This window comes from Marmota marmota, unplaced genomic scaffold (assembly GCF_001458135.2).
Source record: "Marmota marmota marmota unplaced genomic scaffold, marMar, whole genome shotgun sequence".
Lineage (NCBI taxonomy): Eukaryota > Metazoa > Chordata > Mammalia > Rodentia > Sciuridae > Marmota > Marmota marmota.
This window is the reverse complement of record NW_026000241.1, coordinates 2,186,042-2,204,912: the sequence shown is the minus strand read 5'-3', so window position 1 is coordinate 2,204,912 and position 18,871 is coordinate 2,186,042. Positions and strand designations below refer to the sequence as shown.

The window sequence follows — 18,871 nt, the reverse complement described above, 5'->3', positions numbered from 1 at the left end:
GCCCTACTTTTTTTTTTTTTTTTTAAATCTGGTAGGTGGATGATTCTCCACTTGTATTTCTTCCTGGCTGCCCAGGGTTGGGGGACCATGCAGCGCAGGGCAGGGGAGGAGAGGAGAGAGGAGGGGAGGGGAAAGCAGCTGGCCGCCAGGGCAGGGAGATGCAGGGGTGGCTCCTGGGGTAAGGCACAACCCTGTCTTTGGCTCTCCTAGTGAGGAGTTTCCTCCCCTGCACCCCCTGCCCAGACCCCTCTTCCCACCCCTAACCCCTAGACACCCTCACAGTCCCGGGAGCCAGGAGCACCTCCTGGGGTCCCTGAAACAAGTGGGCCCTGCCACCCAACCCAGTGCTGCGGGGCTCAGAGAAGGAGCGGGTTGGGAGAAGACCCTAGTCCCAGAGAGCTGCCCCCTCACTAAGGCCTGGAAGGAGGGGAGCTGACTGGAGTCCCCACCTGCCCCTCACCTTGGCTGGGCCCAGCTACTTGCCAAGTGACCAGGATATTGTGCTTTGGGATCAACGCTGGGGTGGGGTGTCAGGCCAGGGGAGGGTGGGGGGAGTGGGGGTGCGACTAAGGTGCTTGTGCTTTAGCTGGGGGTGTCGACTCCCCCCACACACTTGGGCCACCAGAGGCTAAGGTGCTGGGGACAGGTCAGGAAAGCAGAGTGTCGGGACCCCAGCCAGACCTGACACATCTGACAACCCCCATCCCTGCAACAAGCAGATATCTGGAGGGACCCCCTACAGTCTAGGAGGGGGTGCTGCTGGGTTGGGGGTAAAGGTCTCCAAATCAGATTCCAAGGGTCCAACCCTGGCTGGCCCCCACCCGACCTCCTGCCATCCCCTGCCTTGGGAGAGAGGTGGCTGGGAGCTAGGGGCAGGCAGAAGTTTGGGAGGAGGAGGAGAGGAGGACAGGGCAAAGAAAGCAAGCTGAGATGGCGAAATGATGATGTGTCTGTGTTGGGGACCCCGGGTTCACATGTAAAACTCAAAAAAACCAAACACTACCTCTAGGCGAAGTAAAAAGAGGAATGGTGAGAGAATTTCACAAATGATTGCTAACAATGAATGTGGGCCCTGCCCTGCCTGGCCACCCAGCCAAGGCCCGGGACATCCTTTAGCTGTCGCCTGGGTGGGGAGTGAGGGGGAAGCTGGTTGGACCACAGGAGCCCAGGTGATGGCTGAGACTAGGAACCCACAGTGGAACCACACCCACACTCCATGCACCCACACATTCAGCCTGACCCAGCACCCCCAACCTGCCTTCCACAGCCCCCCGGGGAATGAGGGGGACCTCAGACACAGTCCCGTTGGTTTGAAAAATAAAAGGAAATCTTATACTTCAATATTTCATTCGCTAAAAAAATGTTTTAAAAAGTATGTACAGGAGGTGGGGCTGGGAGCCCTGCTGTGGGGCGGGGTGGGGGGGTGGGGGGAGTGGGCAGTAGCCCCCCCAGCCTGCTCCCCTGGGTTCAAACCCTGGTCTTACCGCCTCTCATGTTTTCACTAGTTTTTGAAAGCAAACCTACACACACACACACATGCACACCCACACGCTCTGCGAGCCCCGGAGAGCTATCCTGTCCTCTGAGACCCTCCCTCTGCCCCCAAGAACTCCCTCACTTAGGACCAGCCTCTCTCAGGCCCAGGGGGACTGGCAGGGGCAACAGAGACTGAGCGCAGGGTGGTGGGAGGGAGGGGCACTGGGCCACCACTGGCCCCTGCCCTTAGTTCAGTCTTGGGATTTCTGAGCCTTCTCTGGGCCCCATTTCCTCAGCTGTAAAGTGGACAGTCCCTCTAAGCCTCGCCTATCCTAGCCCCCAGGTACAGGGACAGACGAGGGAGACAGGAAGGCGCTTTTGGAGACTTGGAAGCACTGGGAGGTGGTAGGAGGGGTCCTGAGAGCCCCCAGGGCCCCCTTGAGTCCCAAGGGGCTGCAGTGAGGGGACAAGGTAGCCCAGAGCCTGGGAAAGGGACCTTTCACAGGTCTCCCAGGCTGGCCCCTTCCCTGTGCCAGGCCTGGTGAGCAGGGAATGACTACTAAGGGTTAGGAAGGGGGAGCAAGGTGCTCCCCACTGTATGAGTGTGTTAAAGAAGGCAACAGGCCCTGGCACCACCTGCCCCATCCTCCCCAGCCTGGCTCGCATTGGGGGAAGGGGATGGGACAGGGAGGCAGGGGGGCTGGGAGCATGCAGCACCCCCCAAGGGTCCTGGGGAGGGACAGACAGTAGCTCGTGACCAAGATGGTGGGCGGGTGTGTGACGGGAAGGGGGAGTGTGACAGCCCCTTGGGGAGGGTCCTGTGGGGTTACTGGAGGACCTCAGCAGAGGGGCCGGCCTCGCCGTCGTGGCTGGCTGTCTCAAAGCCGTGTTCCATGCTCATCATGTCCGGCTCCATCTTGCCTGTGTCACTGATGAAGGTGGTGTAGGCGTCACCCTCTGCCAGCATTGGCTTGGCCTTGGGCATCCAGCTCTTGCGCACCACGCGGCGGGCGTTGGTGCACATGTCAGCGGCAATGGCGTTCATCTCACTCTCCTTGAAGTTGGGGGCAAAGTTCTGGCAGTAGTCTGTGCAGGCAGAGCAGGTGGCTCAGGCCCATGAGGCCTGCCCTCCCACTGCACGGCTTTCCCAAATCCCCACAGGGAGACCACTGACCGCTCCCAGTGGTGGCTGACTGAGCTCCTAACAACTGGCAGCACTGTCTGGTGGCCACCATTTTGGGGGATTTGCCTGGCTGTTTAAACCTTTCTGTGCCTGCCCAGGGTTTGAGACCCTCCTGCCACAGACCCCCTGGCCTCCCTTTAGCACTACCCAACTGTGGAGAAACCGCTGTAGTTACAGCCCTCTTCCCAACAAGCAGAGGAGATTGAGCCTCAAAATTCTATTTTTTTTTTGTTTTGCTGGGATTATAAACATGTCCCACCACACCCAGCTCAGCATCCTTCTTAACACAAAACTGCACCCATCCATCAGCGCCCGCACTGGATAAAAACACAGCTGCCTCAAGTCTGCCTCAGACCCCAACCTGCACTCCAGAAGGCTGGATACTCACACTTGACGGCGTGGAGAACACGACTGTCCAGTGGTTTGCGTCTGGGATCATTCGTGGAGGAACGGATGCCGGTACCACAGCTGTTGGCCAGAGTGTTCCTGGGGAATAGAGGGGATAGGGTGAAAGGAGTCAGGGCTCCTGGTGGTGATGGGGTAGAGGACACCCACCTCCATCCTAGGGCTCTGGCAAGGGTCTCACCGGTCAAAGAAGGAGGCCAGGAGCCGTCGTAGCAGGACCTTGTGCCGAGTGCCTGCGCTGACGTGGCAGTTCATGAGCTGTGCCCTTGTGATGTACACATTGGTACCTGGTAAGGGAAGCAGAGGTTGACCAAGGGTGCTCCAAACTGCCAACCCCCATATGGCCTGAGCCCGAGCCCTTCTCAAGCACCGCTCCTTACCAGGCCCTTCTGTGTTGGGCTTTGGGTCCCACCCACTGGCCCCAGAGCAGTCAGGTGGGGTTCCTCAGACCTCTTCTGCCATGTCAGTGCTCAGGAAAGGACAGAAAGAGTACAGGCACACCCATGGGGACCTGCCACCTGCCAGGCCCTGCAGCAAGTCTGGCTTGACACGTGTGTGGCAGGGGTTCTGACCATCCCCAGCCAAGGAGGCCAAGACTCAGCAAGGTCAGCTGGGAGCAGAGAGAGGCCCCAGGTCACTGTGGCAGTTAGCCCCGAAGGCAGCTAACCTACCCCATGTGTGCACCAGCTCCCAGAGCCAGAAACCTCAGAATCCACCTGAGAGGTGCCTCAGTTCATGTCACCTCCATTTTCTATGAGTGGTACTAGACAATGAACCAGGGTGCTTTATCACCGAGCTACATCCAGACCCACTGCCCACTCTAGCTTTTAACAACTGGAGACAGGGTTTTGCTAAATTGCCTAGGCGCCTTGAACTTGGGATCCTCCTGCCTCAGCCTTCTGAGTAATTGATATTACAGGCTGGGCCACCATCAGCCTAGCTAACTCACCTGATCTTTTTTTTTCCTTTTTTCCATACTGGGGATCGAACGCAAGGCCTTGCACGTGCCAGAAGAGCACACCAATGAACCACAGCTCAGCTCTCAGCTCATCTAACAGCACCCCTGGTCTTGCCAGGATGGGCAGCTACCAACATCAAAGTCCAGATGGGGAAACTGAAGGGCCGAGGGCTTCAGCTGCCCCAGGATAGTAGCTTCTAACCAACACAGGACACGAGGCCTGAGGACACAGAGCGGGGGGATCTAGGGAGACAGTGGGGCCAGCACACCTGTTACCAGCTCCAGCTTCTCTGAGGGGTCACCCTCATCGTAGAGCTTGGGGTGGCAACGGTTGCCTATCTGGTTGATGAGCTCAGCTGGGAGAGATGCCAGGTCTTGCCGTACCCGAATACGACTTCGGGACTCTGGGGCCACCTGTTCCGGGAGGGCCTCCACCTTCTCGGCTGTGGGGAGAAAGCAGAGTGTACATGTGAATGTGTGCACCTGAGGGCGTAGGGCAGGCGTCCCAGGCAGGGAGCAGGGCCTCACCCGTCTGGCCGACGTTCATCATGCTGTACATGGTGTACATGTTGCAGATCTGCCGGTACTGCTCGTCGGCGCCCTCCTCGCCCGCGTCCTCCTCCTCATCCTCCTCGTTGTGGTAGGAGCCAGGGCTGTCACTGGTGTAGGCACTGGAGGTGCCGGGGCTTGTCCGCTCTGATGTACTGGGCCCGCTCATCACACCCCCCGCTGCCACTGCTGCTGCCACCACCGGGGCCGGCTGGGGCGTCCGGTTTGTGGCCAGGTCCGGCGTGGAGAACTTGGCCATCTTGCGACTGCCGTTGCCACTGCTGCTGCCCCCAGCCTCCTTCTGGCTGCTGTCCCACAGCCTCTTTGCCACAGGTGTGCACTGCACAGAGTCCGACTCTTGCTGCTCTGTTTTAACCCGAGACACGAGGGGCAGTGGTGTGCTGCAGGCTGGCCAGCCTGATGTTTGTGCCACAGGGCTCTGGGGCTCAGATGATGGGGCCTCTTCGGCGTGCAGGCCCTGGGAGTCGCAGCTCGGGGAGCTCACCTTGAGGAAGAACTCGGTGCCCTTCTCCATGATTTCCTGGATCTGCAGGAAGCCAGCTGTGTATATGAGCAGGAACTGGTCACCCATGTTCATGCTCAGCCGACCCGTGTAGCAGAACGTGAGGATCTGCTGGAAGGACTGGGGCTGCACGGCTGCCGGCAGCTCCACCACGGCGCTCCGGCTGCTGTTGAACAGGTCCCGGAAGTAGGAGCTGCTGGCAGCCAACACAGCCCGGTGGGCCTTGAAGGCGTGGCCCTTGACCACCACAGACACGTCACAGTACAGGCCTTGCAGCCGCTGTTCGTTGAGGCACTCGAGGATACTGTTGCCAAAGTTTGGGATCTCCATCTGCAGGGTCTGGGCCATGGCGGCAGCTGCAGACAGGGAGACACGGGAGCAAGTTGAGCAGCAAAATCCAGTGCTGGCTGAACCCTGCTTCATGGACCCCGACTGCTGCAGGAAGCCACGCAAAAGCCCAGACACCCACGCGGCAGAATCAAGCAGATTCCTTCTACACCAGCAGACTTGCCTTTATGAAACTCAGCTGTCCTTTGGTGGGGGACTAGTTCCAGGAACCCCAGTAGATATCAAAAATCTAATTCCCAAGTCCTTCAAATGGCACAGTATTTGTACAGAACCTTTGCAATCGTCTTGTGGACTTTACTTACTTACTTGCCAGGGGCCTTATGGGTTTAACCCAGGGTTTGCACGTGCTGGGCAGGTACTCTACCTTTTATTTTAAGGCTGGGTCTTGCTAAATTTTATCCAGGCTAATGTCAAACTTGCCATCTTCCTGCCTCAGTGTCCAGAGTAGCTGGGATTAGAAGCAGGTGCTACTGCAACTGGCTTACTTTAACATTTTTGTGGCACAGGTGATTGAACCCAGGATCTCAGGCAGGCAAAGTGGACATTCTACCACTTATCTATACCCTGGCCACTCACATACTTTAAATAATCTCTAGATGGCTTACAATACCTGATACAATGTATATAAATATATTAATTAGGTAATAATGACAAGGAAAAGTCGCACGTTTAATGAGATGCAACACACACACACACACACACATTTATTTAGCTGTAGTTAGACACAATAGTTTTATTTTACGTCTTGCTGAGGATTGAACCCAGGGCCTTGTGCACATGAGGCAAGCACTCTACCAACTAAGCTATATCCCCAGCCCCTTCTGAATATTTTTGATCCTTAAAATACTTTTAAAAAAATCTTTTCAATCTATTGTTGATTGAATCCATGATGCCAAGCTCACAAATACTGAGAGCCAGTCAACTGTACTGTCAAATCGGCAAAGCCATGCTGTGACCAGGATGGCTATATTCTGTCCCCTGCAGATAGAAGACCCCTGGCACACTTATCCACATGTACTTGAACATTCAACAGGTCTACCTAAGTGCCTGGAAGGGAGACAGCTGAGATGCAGAAGTGCACCATGTATGACATCTCTGGACACTGACAGGTAAATACCAGGAGCCAAAGTCACAAGTGTCAGCTCTGCCAAGAGATTACACATAAGCCCGAGCTCCCCTCCAGCAGCACAAGGATGGACAGCAAGTGCTGTAAGGACGAGAAATCAGAATCCCCAGACACAGCAGGCGGGAAGATGAAAGGGGGAAAGTCATTCCTTGGTGTTAAAGTCCTTCTGGGTTCAATCCCCTGTTCAAAACAGAACAAAACAACACACCCAACAGCCAAAAGGTGGAAACAGAAACGTCTATTAACTAATGAATGGATTAAAAAATTTTTAAATGTGGCACAGGGCTGGGCGGTAGCCTAGGCTACACGCTCACCCAGCATGCACAGGACCCAGGCGTGCACCCCCAGCACGTAAAACAAACCAGTATATACCCACAACGAATATGATTTAGCCATAAAAGGGAAAAAATTTTGACACATGCCACAACATGGAAAACCCCGGAAAACATTGTGAAGAAGCCAAAGGACTACATATCGTATGATTCCACTTACATAAAACATCCAGAATAGGCAAATCCATTTAGACAGAAAGCAGATTAGTGGTTTCTGTTTTTAGGGAGGGGAAAATGAAATGGGGCCTTGCTGAGAGCAAAGGGACATAGGGTTTATTCTTTATATACTGAAAGTCGTCAGATGGGCCCAGTGGTGCCCGCCTGAACTCCCAGGACGAGACAGGGAAATCACGAGTTTGAGGCCAGCCTCAGCATCTTAGCAAGGCCCTAAGCTACTTAGTGAGACTGTGTCTCAAAATAAAAACAGCCAAGGACATAGCTCAGTGGAGCAGTATCCTGAATTCAATCCCCAGTACTGGGGGGTGGGGGTGGGGGAGTCTAAGTTAACTATGGTGATAGTTGCAAAGCTGAATATACTAAAAACTACTGACTTAGTGAGACCCTCAGCAATTAGGAAGACCCTGCTTCAAAACAACAACAAAACAAAAAAAGTAAAAAGGGCTAGGGATGTAGCTCAGTGATAAAGCACCCCTGGGTGCATCAGTACCAAAACCAAAACCAAAATAAAACAAGACTCTGTACACTTTAAATGGATGTACTATATGGCATATCTCAATAAAGCTATTAAAAAAAAAGGCAGCCATGTAGCTCAGTAGTAGAGAACTTCCTAGCATGTATGTAGCCCTGGGTTCCATCCCCAACACTGCAAAGGAAAAAAGAAACTGCAGCTGGTATCCTCTGGGCAAAACTAAGGAATGAGATCTGCAAAGATTTGGATTTTGCATTTTGAACCTGCTTATTTGCAAAAAAAAAAAAAAAAAGATAAGTACTATGTTTTTAAAAAGAAATGGGAATTGATGCTGCTCAGGGAACTCACTCCCCTATTCTGGGCATCTCTCAATATGTGAACTTCTGTATAAGATCCTGTACTACCTCTTTCAGGGAAAATAAGTGAAAAGGTAGAAAGGCCAAGTCCCTTACTTGGGGATGATCTTCTTTGAAGGAAGAGAAGTGTGGGTTGATAAAGTGACCCCACTAGCAGAAGGGAGTCATTTGCAATTCTGTAGTCTGTAGAGGGAGGTGGTCCCAAATGGACAGGATGCAGGTAAGAAGGCTTCTGCTGGTGAGAGAAGCCTGAGCTGACTCTGGGAAAAAGAGGAGAAAGGCAGAGAGGGTATGTGCAAAGTCCCTGAGGCAGGAATGGAATCCCAGTTGTTCTTTCCTCACTCTGAGTTAGCTTTCATATTACATCTGGTTGATTCTGAAAGGGCTGCTATGAGGAACAGAAGCAGCTTGTGGCCAAGGCTCAGAGGTGCATGCTGTAGCCAGGTGCACCAGAAAGAACCTGCTCCTGGGACCAGGGGCTCCAAATCTCTGCCTTCTGTCTGAAAACTGAGGTCCGTAAAGCCAGCTCAGTTCTGCAAACTCAACCTGAACTGAGATGCTATTAGGTGCTAGTTGCTCTGGTAGAGTAGGAGGGAGACCCAGGCCCTGCCCCTCCCTGGCCTGCATGACTTATACATTGTTGTAAACACTGTATATATAGTTGCTACAAATAGGGACAAGAAAAAAAAAAACAGCTGTATGTATTCATCAGAGACAAAAATGTTTTCCCTAATTTTTAAAAAGTACTCTACCACTAAACTACATTTCTAGCCCTCTCCAGTATATTTATTTTTCAGTTTTCGGCAGACACAACATCTTTGTGTGTATGTGGTGCTGAGGATCAAACCCGGGCCACACGTATGCCAGGTGAGCGCGCCACCGCTTGAGCCACATCCCCAGCCCCTCTCCAGTATTTTTTGTGGGGGGAAGTACTGGGGATGGAACTCAGGGGTACTTGACCATTGAGCCACATCCCCAGCCCTATTTTGTATCTTATTTAGAGACAGGGTCTCACTGAGTTGCCTAGCGCCTCGCTTTTGCTGAGGCTGGCTTTGAACTTGCGATCCTCCTGCTTCGGCCTCCTGAGCCACTGGGATTACAGGTGTGTACCACCATGTCCAGCTTGGTGGCGCATATCTGATTCAGTATTTTTTGAGGTTCAGTGCATCTGAGTATGCAGAAACCGCAGATACAGGAGGGCCAACTGAACAGTTATTGCTTAAAGGAGGACGTCAGCTTCCTAAGGGCAGGTGTCCTGGCTGGTTCTGTTCAAGATTAAAACAGAGCTAGATGCTCAACAAATATTTGTAAATGTTAAGAGAACACTGTAGAGACGCCAGGCCTGTGGTGCACACCAGGAGCCCCAGCTGTTTGGAAAGTCGAGGCAGGAGGATCACAAATCCCAAGTCGGCCTGGCAATGCAGCAAGACCCTGGCACAGAAAATAAAGAAAAAAGGCCACAGATTTCATGCCCAGCACCAGCAGAATTAAAAAAATAAAAACAAAAGCAGCAGCTGATAGAAAGCACCAAGATAGGAATAAATGACTGGAGTTCGGGACGCTGCAACTGGCAGAGAGGCCCAGCAGGGCCCCACCAGCTCCACCCAGTGCCCAGTGGCGCTGCAGACTTCTCCATTCACTCAATGGCTCACAGCAGCGAGGCTTTAGAGGTGGGGTACAGCCCAATCCCTCCCCAGGAACAGGCACAGGAAAAGCTGCACGTGAACAGGCCTGGTGCACAGGGATCATTGACAATGTGGACTTTGAGGTTCTGGGGAAAGAGGAGGCAACAAGACGCTAGTGGGGCTGAGGGAATCCGGGCCCCCCCTAAGAAATAGACCACCTCATGAGCCTAGCAGCCAGGACTCGGGAGCTCTGACAGTGATTCAGGGGTTGGTGGTGCAGGAGTAACTGGTTTGCAGGCTCAGCTGATGGGCTCACAGGAACCCTCCCTGCTCCATGTGACTCGGGAGTAGGGCAGTGGGTCTGGGAGCTGCAGACATCTGAATGTGGCCTTGCCCCAGCACCAAGTGAAGAAGGTCACTGTCAACAGGGAGGATGGGGGTGGAGGGAGACTGCAGAGTGCACTGGGCCCCGAGCGTTCGCTCACACTGGGTCCGCAGGAGAAACAGGTCCTCAGCAGCTGGCACCTGGCCATATCGCTTGCTGGGTGGAGCAGTGGTGGCATAGTGAGGGAACGAGGCCTCTAAACCTGCCAGTGATCTGTCCCAGAGCTGAGCCCACAGAGCAGCCAGCAGTGAAGGATGACTCTGCTCTCGCTGCCTCACAGGGAGGACGGTGCACTTCCCAATATCTCCAGCCCAGGCCCCAGCACATCTCCCAACTGGACCCAAGGGCAGTCTCCATGACCTCCAGACAGTCACTTAAATATTTGCCAAGTCCCCGCTGGGGCATGAAGTACTTGGGAGCCCCGGTCCCTGCTTCTGGAGCTCACAGCCCAGCTGATGTGCCCACTCACACAGGGTCAGGAACAGGACAGAGGCTCTGACTTTGCCCATAAGAGGTGACACCAAGATCTGGAGGGACGGTGGTAGGCTGGGAGCGCTGGTACTTCTAGGAAATGTTGCTGCTTCTGGAGGATCAGCTCAGTTTCAGGGCTTTGTTACGGACTGAACTGTGTCAAAAGACAAATTCACATGGTAAAGTTCTAACCCTCAGTTGCCCATCTTTGGAGGAGGGATTCTTTTATTTTGTGGGGGTGGACACTGGGGATTAACCCAGGGACACACTGCCACTCATCTACTTCCCCAGTCCTTTTTATTTTGAGACAGGGTCTTGCTGAGTTGCTGAGGCTGGCCTCCAACCTGAGATTCTCTGATCCTCCTGCCTCTGTCTCACCAGTCAGAGATTACAAGCAGGCTGGACAAGTGCTCTGCCACTGAGCTACAACCCTGGCCCAGAGGCGGGGTCTTTAGAAGGTAATTAAACTTTGATAGAAGCAAAGGCTGCTGCTATTCGCAAACCAGGAGAGCCTTTGCCAGCACCCGGCCATGCTGGCAGCCTGACCCCTCACAGCACCCAGAACTGTAAGGAAATGCCTTTGCCCAACCCAGGCTCAAAACACTAGGTATTCATTTCTATTCAAAAGGAGCCTCTGGGCCACACCTCCCCATGGGGCCAGACTCACAGCCCCCACCCGTGCTACAGCTAAGCTCCAGTGCTCCCTCACACCTGCTCAGGCACTGCTTGGTCCTGACAGTGCTCAGCTGGGGCCTTCAACGTCTGGCCCTGCCTGCTCTTGGGCCTCCTTGAATGCTGTCTCCAAGATGGCCAGTGCTCTTCGTACCTCCCACTAAGCCCTTCCCAATACTAGCCCCGTAGGCTGCTCCCCACCTGAGCCTCCCTCACTAGTGCTCTTCCCATGACCTGGCAAACGAGGGTTTTTATTGCTGTGCCAGCTCTGCAGGAGTAGGGTGTCGCCTGTGTGGTTCACCTCTGTGCCCCCTGCCCCCAGGACACACAGTGAGTGCTTAATAGTCATCTGTGGAATGAATAATTATGTCCATTACTTCCAATCCAACTCCCATTTTTGTTCCACATCAGCGAGTCTGTAACAAGAGTGGGGCGCGCAGGCATTACCTCAGCCAAGCACATGCGTGCCCTCTTCTGATGGCTGCTACAGTGGGGTGGCCTACAGTCAGGGTCCCACTTGGGGCCAATGTCACTGAATTTCATATTGCTGACCACCACTCACACCAATCACACTGTGGGAAAGAGGCTGAAGGAGAATTCTGGAAATAGAAACTGCTAGCTCTTTGCAAAGAGCTCCAGAACCCCCCAGCCAGCAAGGGCATAGACTTGAGCCTCTTGAGGACTGTCAAATGCCTGGACAGATGCTTCCAGATGATTTTCAAAGAAAGTTGTTGAGATACTACTGGCATGTATTACGGTTTGAATGTTTATGTCCCTCCAAAATTGCCTGGGCTGGGGTAGAGCACTTGCTAGCACCTATGTGCAAGGGTTTGGGATCCATCCCCAGCACCACAAAAAATAAAAAATTCTATGTTTAAACAAATTCTTATGTTTAAACCTATCTCCAATGCAGTAGTTTAATGCAGTAGTGTCAAGAGGTGGGCCTCTGGGAAGGAAGTAATTTATAAGGGCTCTACCTTCATAAGAGGTTGATACCTTTACAACAGAGGCCAGGAGCTTGTTCACCCCCACACACTATGTAAGGACACATGGAAATCTGTGAGGAACGGGTTCCTTCACCAGTCAGCTAACTCTCTGGTGCCTTGGTCTTGGACTTTCCAGCCTCCAGAACTCAGCAATACATTTCTGTTGGGGCTAAAGTGTAGATCAGTGGCAGAGCACTTGCCTAACTTCCCAGACCACAAGAAAAGTAAAAAAACAAAACAAAAATCCCCCACAAACTTTCTGTTGTTTATAAATTACCCAGTGCAAGACATTTTATTATATAGCAGCCTAAACAGACTAAGGCAACATGTAAAACAGCTAAGGGAAAACATCAACTCCATGTTTAACGAGGAGGAAAGGCCCTGGAAAGTACCATAATCCTTTATCCAACTCAGCAGGAGGTAGCTGGATCCTGGCCCAGAGCCACTCAGACCCTTGGTCAGGGCCAAATACGAAGCTGGCCTCCGCTAACATACTGCTAGAGAAGGACTATTCAAATCCTACTGTTGGTATCTGCATATTAAATGCATGCACATTTCATTCTTTTTTTTTTTTTTTTTTTTTTGGTACCGGGAATTGAACCCAGGGTGATTAACCACTGAGCCACATCTTATTTAGAGACAGGGTCTCACTGAGTTGCTTAGTGCCTCACTTTTGCTGAGGCTGGCTTTGAACTCCTGATCCTCCTGTCTCAGCCACCCGAGCTGTGCATGCGTGATGGCACCAGCATTTTCTTTTTCCCAGATAGGCCAACATTAAATCATCCTTGGTGGGTAGTGCGTTTAGTGACTAGTTCAGTTCAGGTTTTGCTGGGCCTGTTGGGCTCCAGTACCCAGCAAAGGCTCAGGCAAGGTTCATTCACTCCTCCTGACAGTTCCTGAGGAGGCCACGAGCTCTCCCATCATCTTAAGGATGAGAACAGAGGCCTACATCACATAGCTCTTAAAGGACAGACCTAGACCTGGACCCTGACTTTTTTGAGAATCAGGCAATGCTGTGAGGCAACAGGGTGAGGCAATTTCCTAGATGGAATCACTGCTGGGGGCCCTCACCTCAGGGTCTCGGATGCCTTGCAAGGGTCAGACTGGCATGGTGCTGCTTCTGCTCCCTAGGAAGGCCTTCTTCCCTTCCCTAGCTGTTCTTCAGTTCTTCCCCGCCCCCCAGCCCACCCCCAGCCAGTCTCCAGGAAAGAGCAGTCTCCACCTGCTGTCTCTCCCTCCCACTTCTCCTCACAGCCCTCTGCAATCTGAATGGACTTGGTGCAGTAACTCCAGCTCCTTAGAGGACCTGGCAGCAGCCCCATGCCATGCACTGCCCCCAACTCTGACCATAAGCCATTCCCAGAGAGTACTTAGACCCAAAAGACAGTATGGCAGGAACAAACAGTAAGTGCAAATGCCCTGAGAGTCTTGGCAAGGAGGAATTTGAAACTGTGTCTGTGTGTGTGTTTGGGGATCAAACCCAGGGTACTAGGCAAGCACTCTTCCACCGAGCCACAACCCTGGCCTTTTTCTTTTGCAGGCTGGGGACTGAACCCAGGAACACCCTACTGCTAAGCTACATCTCCAGCCTTTTCTTAAAATTTTGCATCAGGGCCTTGCTAAATTGCTCAGGCTAGCTTTGAACTTGTGATTCTCTTACTCAGTCTCCCAAACTGCTGGGATTATAGGCATACACCACCACACCCAGCAAAAGAATTTAAATCTTGCTATGCCTACCTATAGACTCAGGAGGCTGAGACAGGAGTATCACAAATTGGAGGCTGGCCTCAGCAACTGAAATTTAGCAAGATCCTGTCTCAAAATAAATAAAAAGGGCTAGGGATGTAGCTCAGTGTCCAAGTGCCCTTGATATCTGTTCAGGATTGGTTCTAGGACCCCTAAAGATTGCAAAATCATGTTTAAGTCCATAATATAAGATGGCATATATTGTATAGTCTACATACATCCTACACTCGTCTAAATTAAATCATCTCTAGATAAAGTTACAATAACTAATACAAGTAAATGCTGTGTAGAGTTGTTAAACTGTATTTTTGAATGACGACAACAAAAGTCTGCACATGCTCAGTACAGATGCAATTTTTTTCACATGTATTTTTGTTCTGCTGTTGGTTGAGTCTGGAAATAAGGGCCCACTGCATTTTACTCAGCTTGAATCCTTTACAAAGCTTCTCACTCAGTAATGATGCTTCGGGACAACATTTATCTATAATACTGTTGGCCTCCTGACATCAGTCTCCCTGACTATAAAATGGGCTAACAGCAGCAGCCAACCATGAGGCTATTTCAAGAATCAAACAACTGAAGAACATGGGCAGACTGGTGCCCAGCTCATAGTCAGTGCCCAGTAATGCCAGCTGTAAGTAGTCATGTCCTCTCAGTCCAGCCCTTTAGGCCCTTCCCAGACTGTAAATTCCCTGAGAGTAGGAGACATCTTTTGCCTCTTACTATCTCCCAGAACCTTGTGCTATTTCATGGGATTACCAAGAAGTAGCCCCCGAGGGTTTGCCAATGCATCCTCAGCATCAACCAACCATACTGCATACCTACCCCTGGCTTAATCCCCCAATAACCAGAAAACAGGCGATCCTGACCACTCCACTACTGCCCCTTGCACTGGATCATTCTTTGTGGTGGAGCTGGCCCTACTTGTTGTCCCAGGCCTCTAGGCCAGTAGCATCCCCTCCCATGACAACCAAAAATGTTTCCAGACATTTCCTAAGTGTCACTGGACAGGGCAGGATTGCTCCTGAAGAATCACCATGGGACAGACATGACTGCTTGTGCCCATTTGTTGGATGAAGAAACTGAGACTCAGAAGTTAATTCCTCTGTCCAGGGTCTCGTGGACAGGCAAGGTGGTACAAGTCATCAATTTTGACTCTCAAATACACAGTTCCCTCACCCCTACCTCCTGTTGGCTCGATTAAGAAAACACTACTGACACACGTCATCACAAAAACCCCTGCAGGTCTCTAAGGACTCTCGGACCTTTGCTGAGGCAGCAGCATGGGACAGATGGAGAGTGGACAGGTGATGGCAACCATGCACTGAGTGTAACCCCTGACACATCCTCTGTGCAGACTCACCCAGTCCTCAACCAACCTGACACGTGGGTCCAGTTCAACCTCATGGCCTCTGCAGCTCACAAGCTTCTCCAGCAAAGACATTCTTGGCCAAAGAGACAGAGGACCACTCCCACAGGCTTCAGAAAGAGGGGAATCGGATGACTGGCAGGGGCATCCATTTGAAGAAAGAACCAGAGTGCCTCAGTTTCCTTGTATGTCAACTGGTGATGACAACACACAGGTCCCACACTGATCATGGGCTTGTGTGAGTTCAAACATGGGAAAAGTGCTCACTGAAAAATGGGAGGGGAGGGTGACAAGGGGCAGGGAGGGTCCAAGAGAGGGAACAGAGAGACATGAATACCACCTGTTTTTGAGTCATCACCTCAAGCACAGCTCAGGTATCCTGGCAGGCTCCCATTGTCCATCAAAGGCTCTGGCGATGATGAACTCCAGGGTCAGACCTTGCCAAGCCAATTCCCAAACTCTGACCCTCTGTCTAACCAGATCCCCTGGAGCCTAACCTGAGAACATGCTGGGGCTCCCTCCTGCCCAACCAAGGAGCCAGATTAAAAACAACAACAAAAACAAAAACAAAAAACCCTGAACGCAGGACAAAAGGTCTGAACTTTCAACTGCGGGTGATGGGGAGACTCTGAGACAAGGCTTTTCTTTCCTCTGGATGGCACTAGGGTTCTTTATCGCCACAGTAGGGTCATCCTCACTCCCTTCCCTCATGAAGACAAAATGTTTCAAGCACTTAGCAGGAGCCTGGCACATACTCAATAAAAGCTTTGAATGTGCTGTCCTCTTGGCCTAGAACACCCCCACCCTCGCCTCAGCTAATTTCTTATTATTCAGATCACAGCCCTCCCGGAAGCCTTCCCTGACCACCCAGCTGAAATCTCCCTGCCCGCCCAAGGCCTACCGCTCCTTCGCCTTGTTATACCATCTTCATAAATACAGCAATCTGGAATTCCCTTCGCCACCTCTTGTCTGAGGTCAGTCACTTCCGCCAGAAGTTGCCAGAGAGCTGAACTGCTTCCTTGGCTTCAGCAGACACCCAGTGTATGGCAGTGACATCACACTCCTCTTGAGCCACCTGCCTGCTGCCCTCATCCCCACTGTTTTGCACCCCAAGTTCTCACTGAAAAGCCAGTGCCTTCTCTCGCTGTGGGCAAGGCCCCTGCCTCTTCCATCTTCCACATCTGGGCCAGCTCCCACCAGTCTCCGCCTGTTTCAGCAGTGACTAGATGGTACCCATCCCTGTCCTCAGTACACAGCCCGAGTGAACCCCAGGAGGATCCAGTCTGTGCCACAGCAACTCCAGCAGCCAACCCAGGCCCATCCAGGCAGGAAAGAAGGTCTCTTTGTATATCTATCCCAAGAGACATGGCTGCAGCAGCACAGGGTAGAAGTAACAAATGAAAAGTGCAAAGGTCCCAGGCAACACTGATGCCAACTAACACAAAAGTGTCCGGCAGGGATGGAGGAAGGGCGGTCCTTCTGGAGATGGGCTCCTTGAGATGTGTGTTCAGACTCAAAGGAAAGGTCATGGCAGAAAAAGGTGAAGGGAACAAAGAACAAGTGCAAAGTTCTCTCCCTGGGGCAGCTGAGGCCAGTCAGAGAGGGCAGGGCAGGGCCTGGGTTGCTACTGGTGGGGTATTCTGGGAACTGCAGGGAGACTGAGGGGTGGATTAGGGAGACAAGCCATCATTAAACCCAGGAGAACTGGATGATACCACTTGACCCAGCAGTTTGTGGCTCCTGCCTCAGGTGCTGTGGATCCCAAATCAAAGTCCCCAGGACACCCTGGTAACAGCCTTGCAATTAGTCGAAAAGAAAGAAGAGCTGGGCAATCTGATGAGGAACCAGAGTAGGGGAGAAAACAGCCTAGACAAGCCAAGTCACATCCAGCTCCAGAGCCAGTGGCATTCCATCCTCACAACCCCTTCCCCCACAGGCCCACAGCTCCATGACCCCTGACCTCTTGGCTCTCAGACCAGGAATGGGGAGAAGATGTGACCAGGTCTCTGAGAAAGAAGCTTCCACTGTTGTCCTTTTGGATACCAGGGAATATCAGTCTGTCTGCAAGGGAACTGAGCAGTCCTGGAGATGGGAAGCAGGTAAGTTTGGGACCAGGAACTCTGAAAGAATAGGGAGTTACTCCACTCATATCCCTGGAAGGGTGACCCAACGGCCCAAGGGATTGGACTGAGGGGCAGTCAATCCCAGATGGGCCTGTCCAGTCATGTGACCCTGGAGGAACCACACCCCCCAGCTTCCTCCTCTGGACCACAGAAAATGCCTAAGAGAACCCTGTGGTGGTGAGCAATCCATGAGCTCATCCCACCAGCAAGCTCAGCACAGGGCCTGGTCCAGCAGGGCACGGGGAGGTAGAGACCTGGGGCCTGCAGTCCAAAGCCTGGGCCACGGTGTAGGTGCCTTACTCCATCCCTTAGCCTCCACCATAACCCGCCTTTACCCCAGCAAGAACCTCCAAGACACAGTCAACAAACACGCTGTACACAGTCCCCTCCTAACTCTTCACCTCCAGGAGGGGCACACGGAATTCGGGCGTGGGAACTAGCACTTAAGACAACTATGGCCTGTGACTGTCAGGTCCTGGTCCACAGGCTTGAGCCCTGAGGCTCCAGTTCCAACAAGCGGAGGACGCATCTAGGAGCAGGAGGCTGCCTCCCGTCTGGTGCATGGGGTGGGGGCGGGCGAGGGCCACCCGGGTGGTAAACAAGATGCCTGAGCTAGGTGTTCCAGACCATGTCCGGAGCTGCCCACACAAACACCCACCCGCCGGCCCGCTCCGGGAACAGTTGGCGGAGGCTCCAGAGATGGGTGTGGGAAGAGGAAAGCCCTGGGTCTGACCCTGCGCGAACACTTGGGGTGTGGGGACCCGTCTCGGCTCGTCCCTGCTGGCCACACTAGTTTTTCCCGACCGGCCCCCACATCCCCACCAGCCCAACTCAAGCTTCAGCCTCCCGCAGCTCCCCAGGCTGCTGCCGCGGTCCCTTAACTTACCCGGCGGACCCTGGGATCCGGACTCCCCCCAAGCCCCCAGCCCTGACCTCTTGGCTCTCAGACCAGGAATGGGGAGAAGATGTGACCAGGTCTCTGAGAAAGAAGCTTCCACTGNCCGCCAGTCCCAGAGAAGCCCTCGGCCTCCCGTCTCAGCCCTAGACGGCCCTCGACCGCCCCGGCTGGAGGAGGCCAGAACCGGGCCTGGGGCAGGCCATCTCACCTGCGCCGTGGCCGCGCTCCGGGGGCTCCCGGCGGGCTCCGCAGCGGCAGCTGGGGCCGGGCCTGGGCCCGGGGCGCGCCCCCCTGCGCCGGGGCCTCGGCCTCCGCCTCCGCGGCCTCCGCGGCCTCCGCCTCAGCAGCAGCGGTAGCCGCGGCGGCCATTCATTGTGGGCCAGGCCGCCCCAGCCGAGCGCCGAGCGAGCGCAAGCAGCGCCGCCGCCGCAGCCGGGCCGGTGAAACGGCCTCGGCCCCGCCTGTGCACCTCCCCCAGGCCCCGCCTCCTAGGCCAGGCCAGCCGAGCTCCGAGCCCCCCCTCCCCCCTACCCCGCGCCCTCCCGCTCCTACCGGCTTCTCCTTCTGTCCCCTCTGGATCCTCGCTAGTACCTCGATTCTGCAGAGTAACTAATTCAAATTCCGATCCCACCATCTTCTAATCCCACGACCTTGGGGCACGTCACCGCCTTTCCGAACTTTAGCCTCCTGT

General features: G+C 53.4%; 2 protein-coding genes across 3 annotated transcripts in view; one reads left to right on the top strand and one right to left on the bottom strand.

Annotated features, from left to right (window-relative positions):
• Stx10 (syntaxin 10) overlaps window positions 1-7,354 on the top strand; it is a 13,014-nt gene extending 5,660 nt beyond the window's left edge. Inside the window, exon 8 of one of the 2 annotated variants that reach the window (XM_048795109.1) lies at window positions 6,476-7,354. In XM_048795109.1, the coding sequence (XP_048651066.1) occupies window positions 6,476-6,555 (80 nt within the window). In that variant the 3' untranslated portion in view covers window positions 6,556-7,354. Of the gene's footprint in view, window positions 1-4,059; window positions 4,296-6,475 lie in introns of those variants that run through there. The other variant, XM_048795110.1, reaches the window with a different exon arrangement.
• On the bottom strand, window positions 504-18,589 carry Nacc1 (nucleus accumbens associated 1). The gene is made up of 6 exons (XM_015489126.2): window positions 18,389-18,589; window positions 4,551-5,450; window positions 4,292-4,465; window positions 3,246-3,351; window positions 3,048-3,145; window positions 504-2,562 (listed from the first exon to the last, which is right to left on the bottom strand). Exons 2-6 carry the CDS (start codon window positions 5,440-5,442, stop codon window positions 2,303-2,305), a joined length of 1,530 nt encoding a protein of 509 aa, XP_015344612.1. The 5' UTR covers window positions 5,443-5,450; window positions 18,389-18,589; the 3' UTR covers window positions 504-2,302.
• Between the last annotated feature and the right edge of the window lie 282 nt (window positions 18,590-18,871).

Excerpts from the sequence above, each read along its gene's own strand:
- Nacc1 (XM_015489126.2), bottom strand. The coding sequence starts at position 5,442 with ATGGCCCAGACCCTGCAGATGGAGATCCCAAACTTTGGCAACAGTATC. Across the intron at positions 4,466-4,550 it reads GATGAACGTCGGCCAGACGG|CCGAGAAGGTGGAGGCCCTC; the intron begins GTGAGGCCCTGC and ends TTCTCCCCACAG. Across the intron at positions 3,352-4,291 it reads GAAGCTGGAGCTGGTAACAG|GTACCAATGTGTACATCACA; the intron begins GTGTGCTGGCCC and ends TTCCCTTACCAG.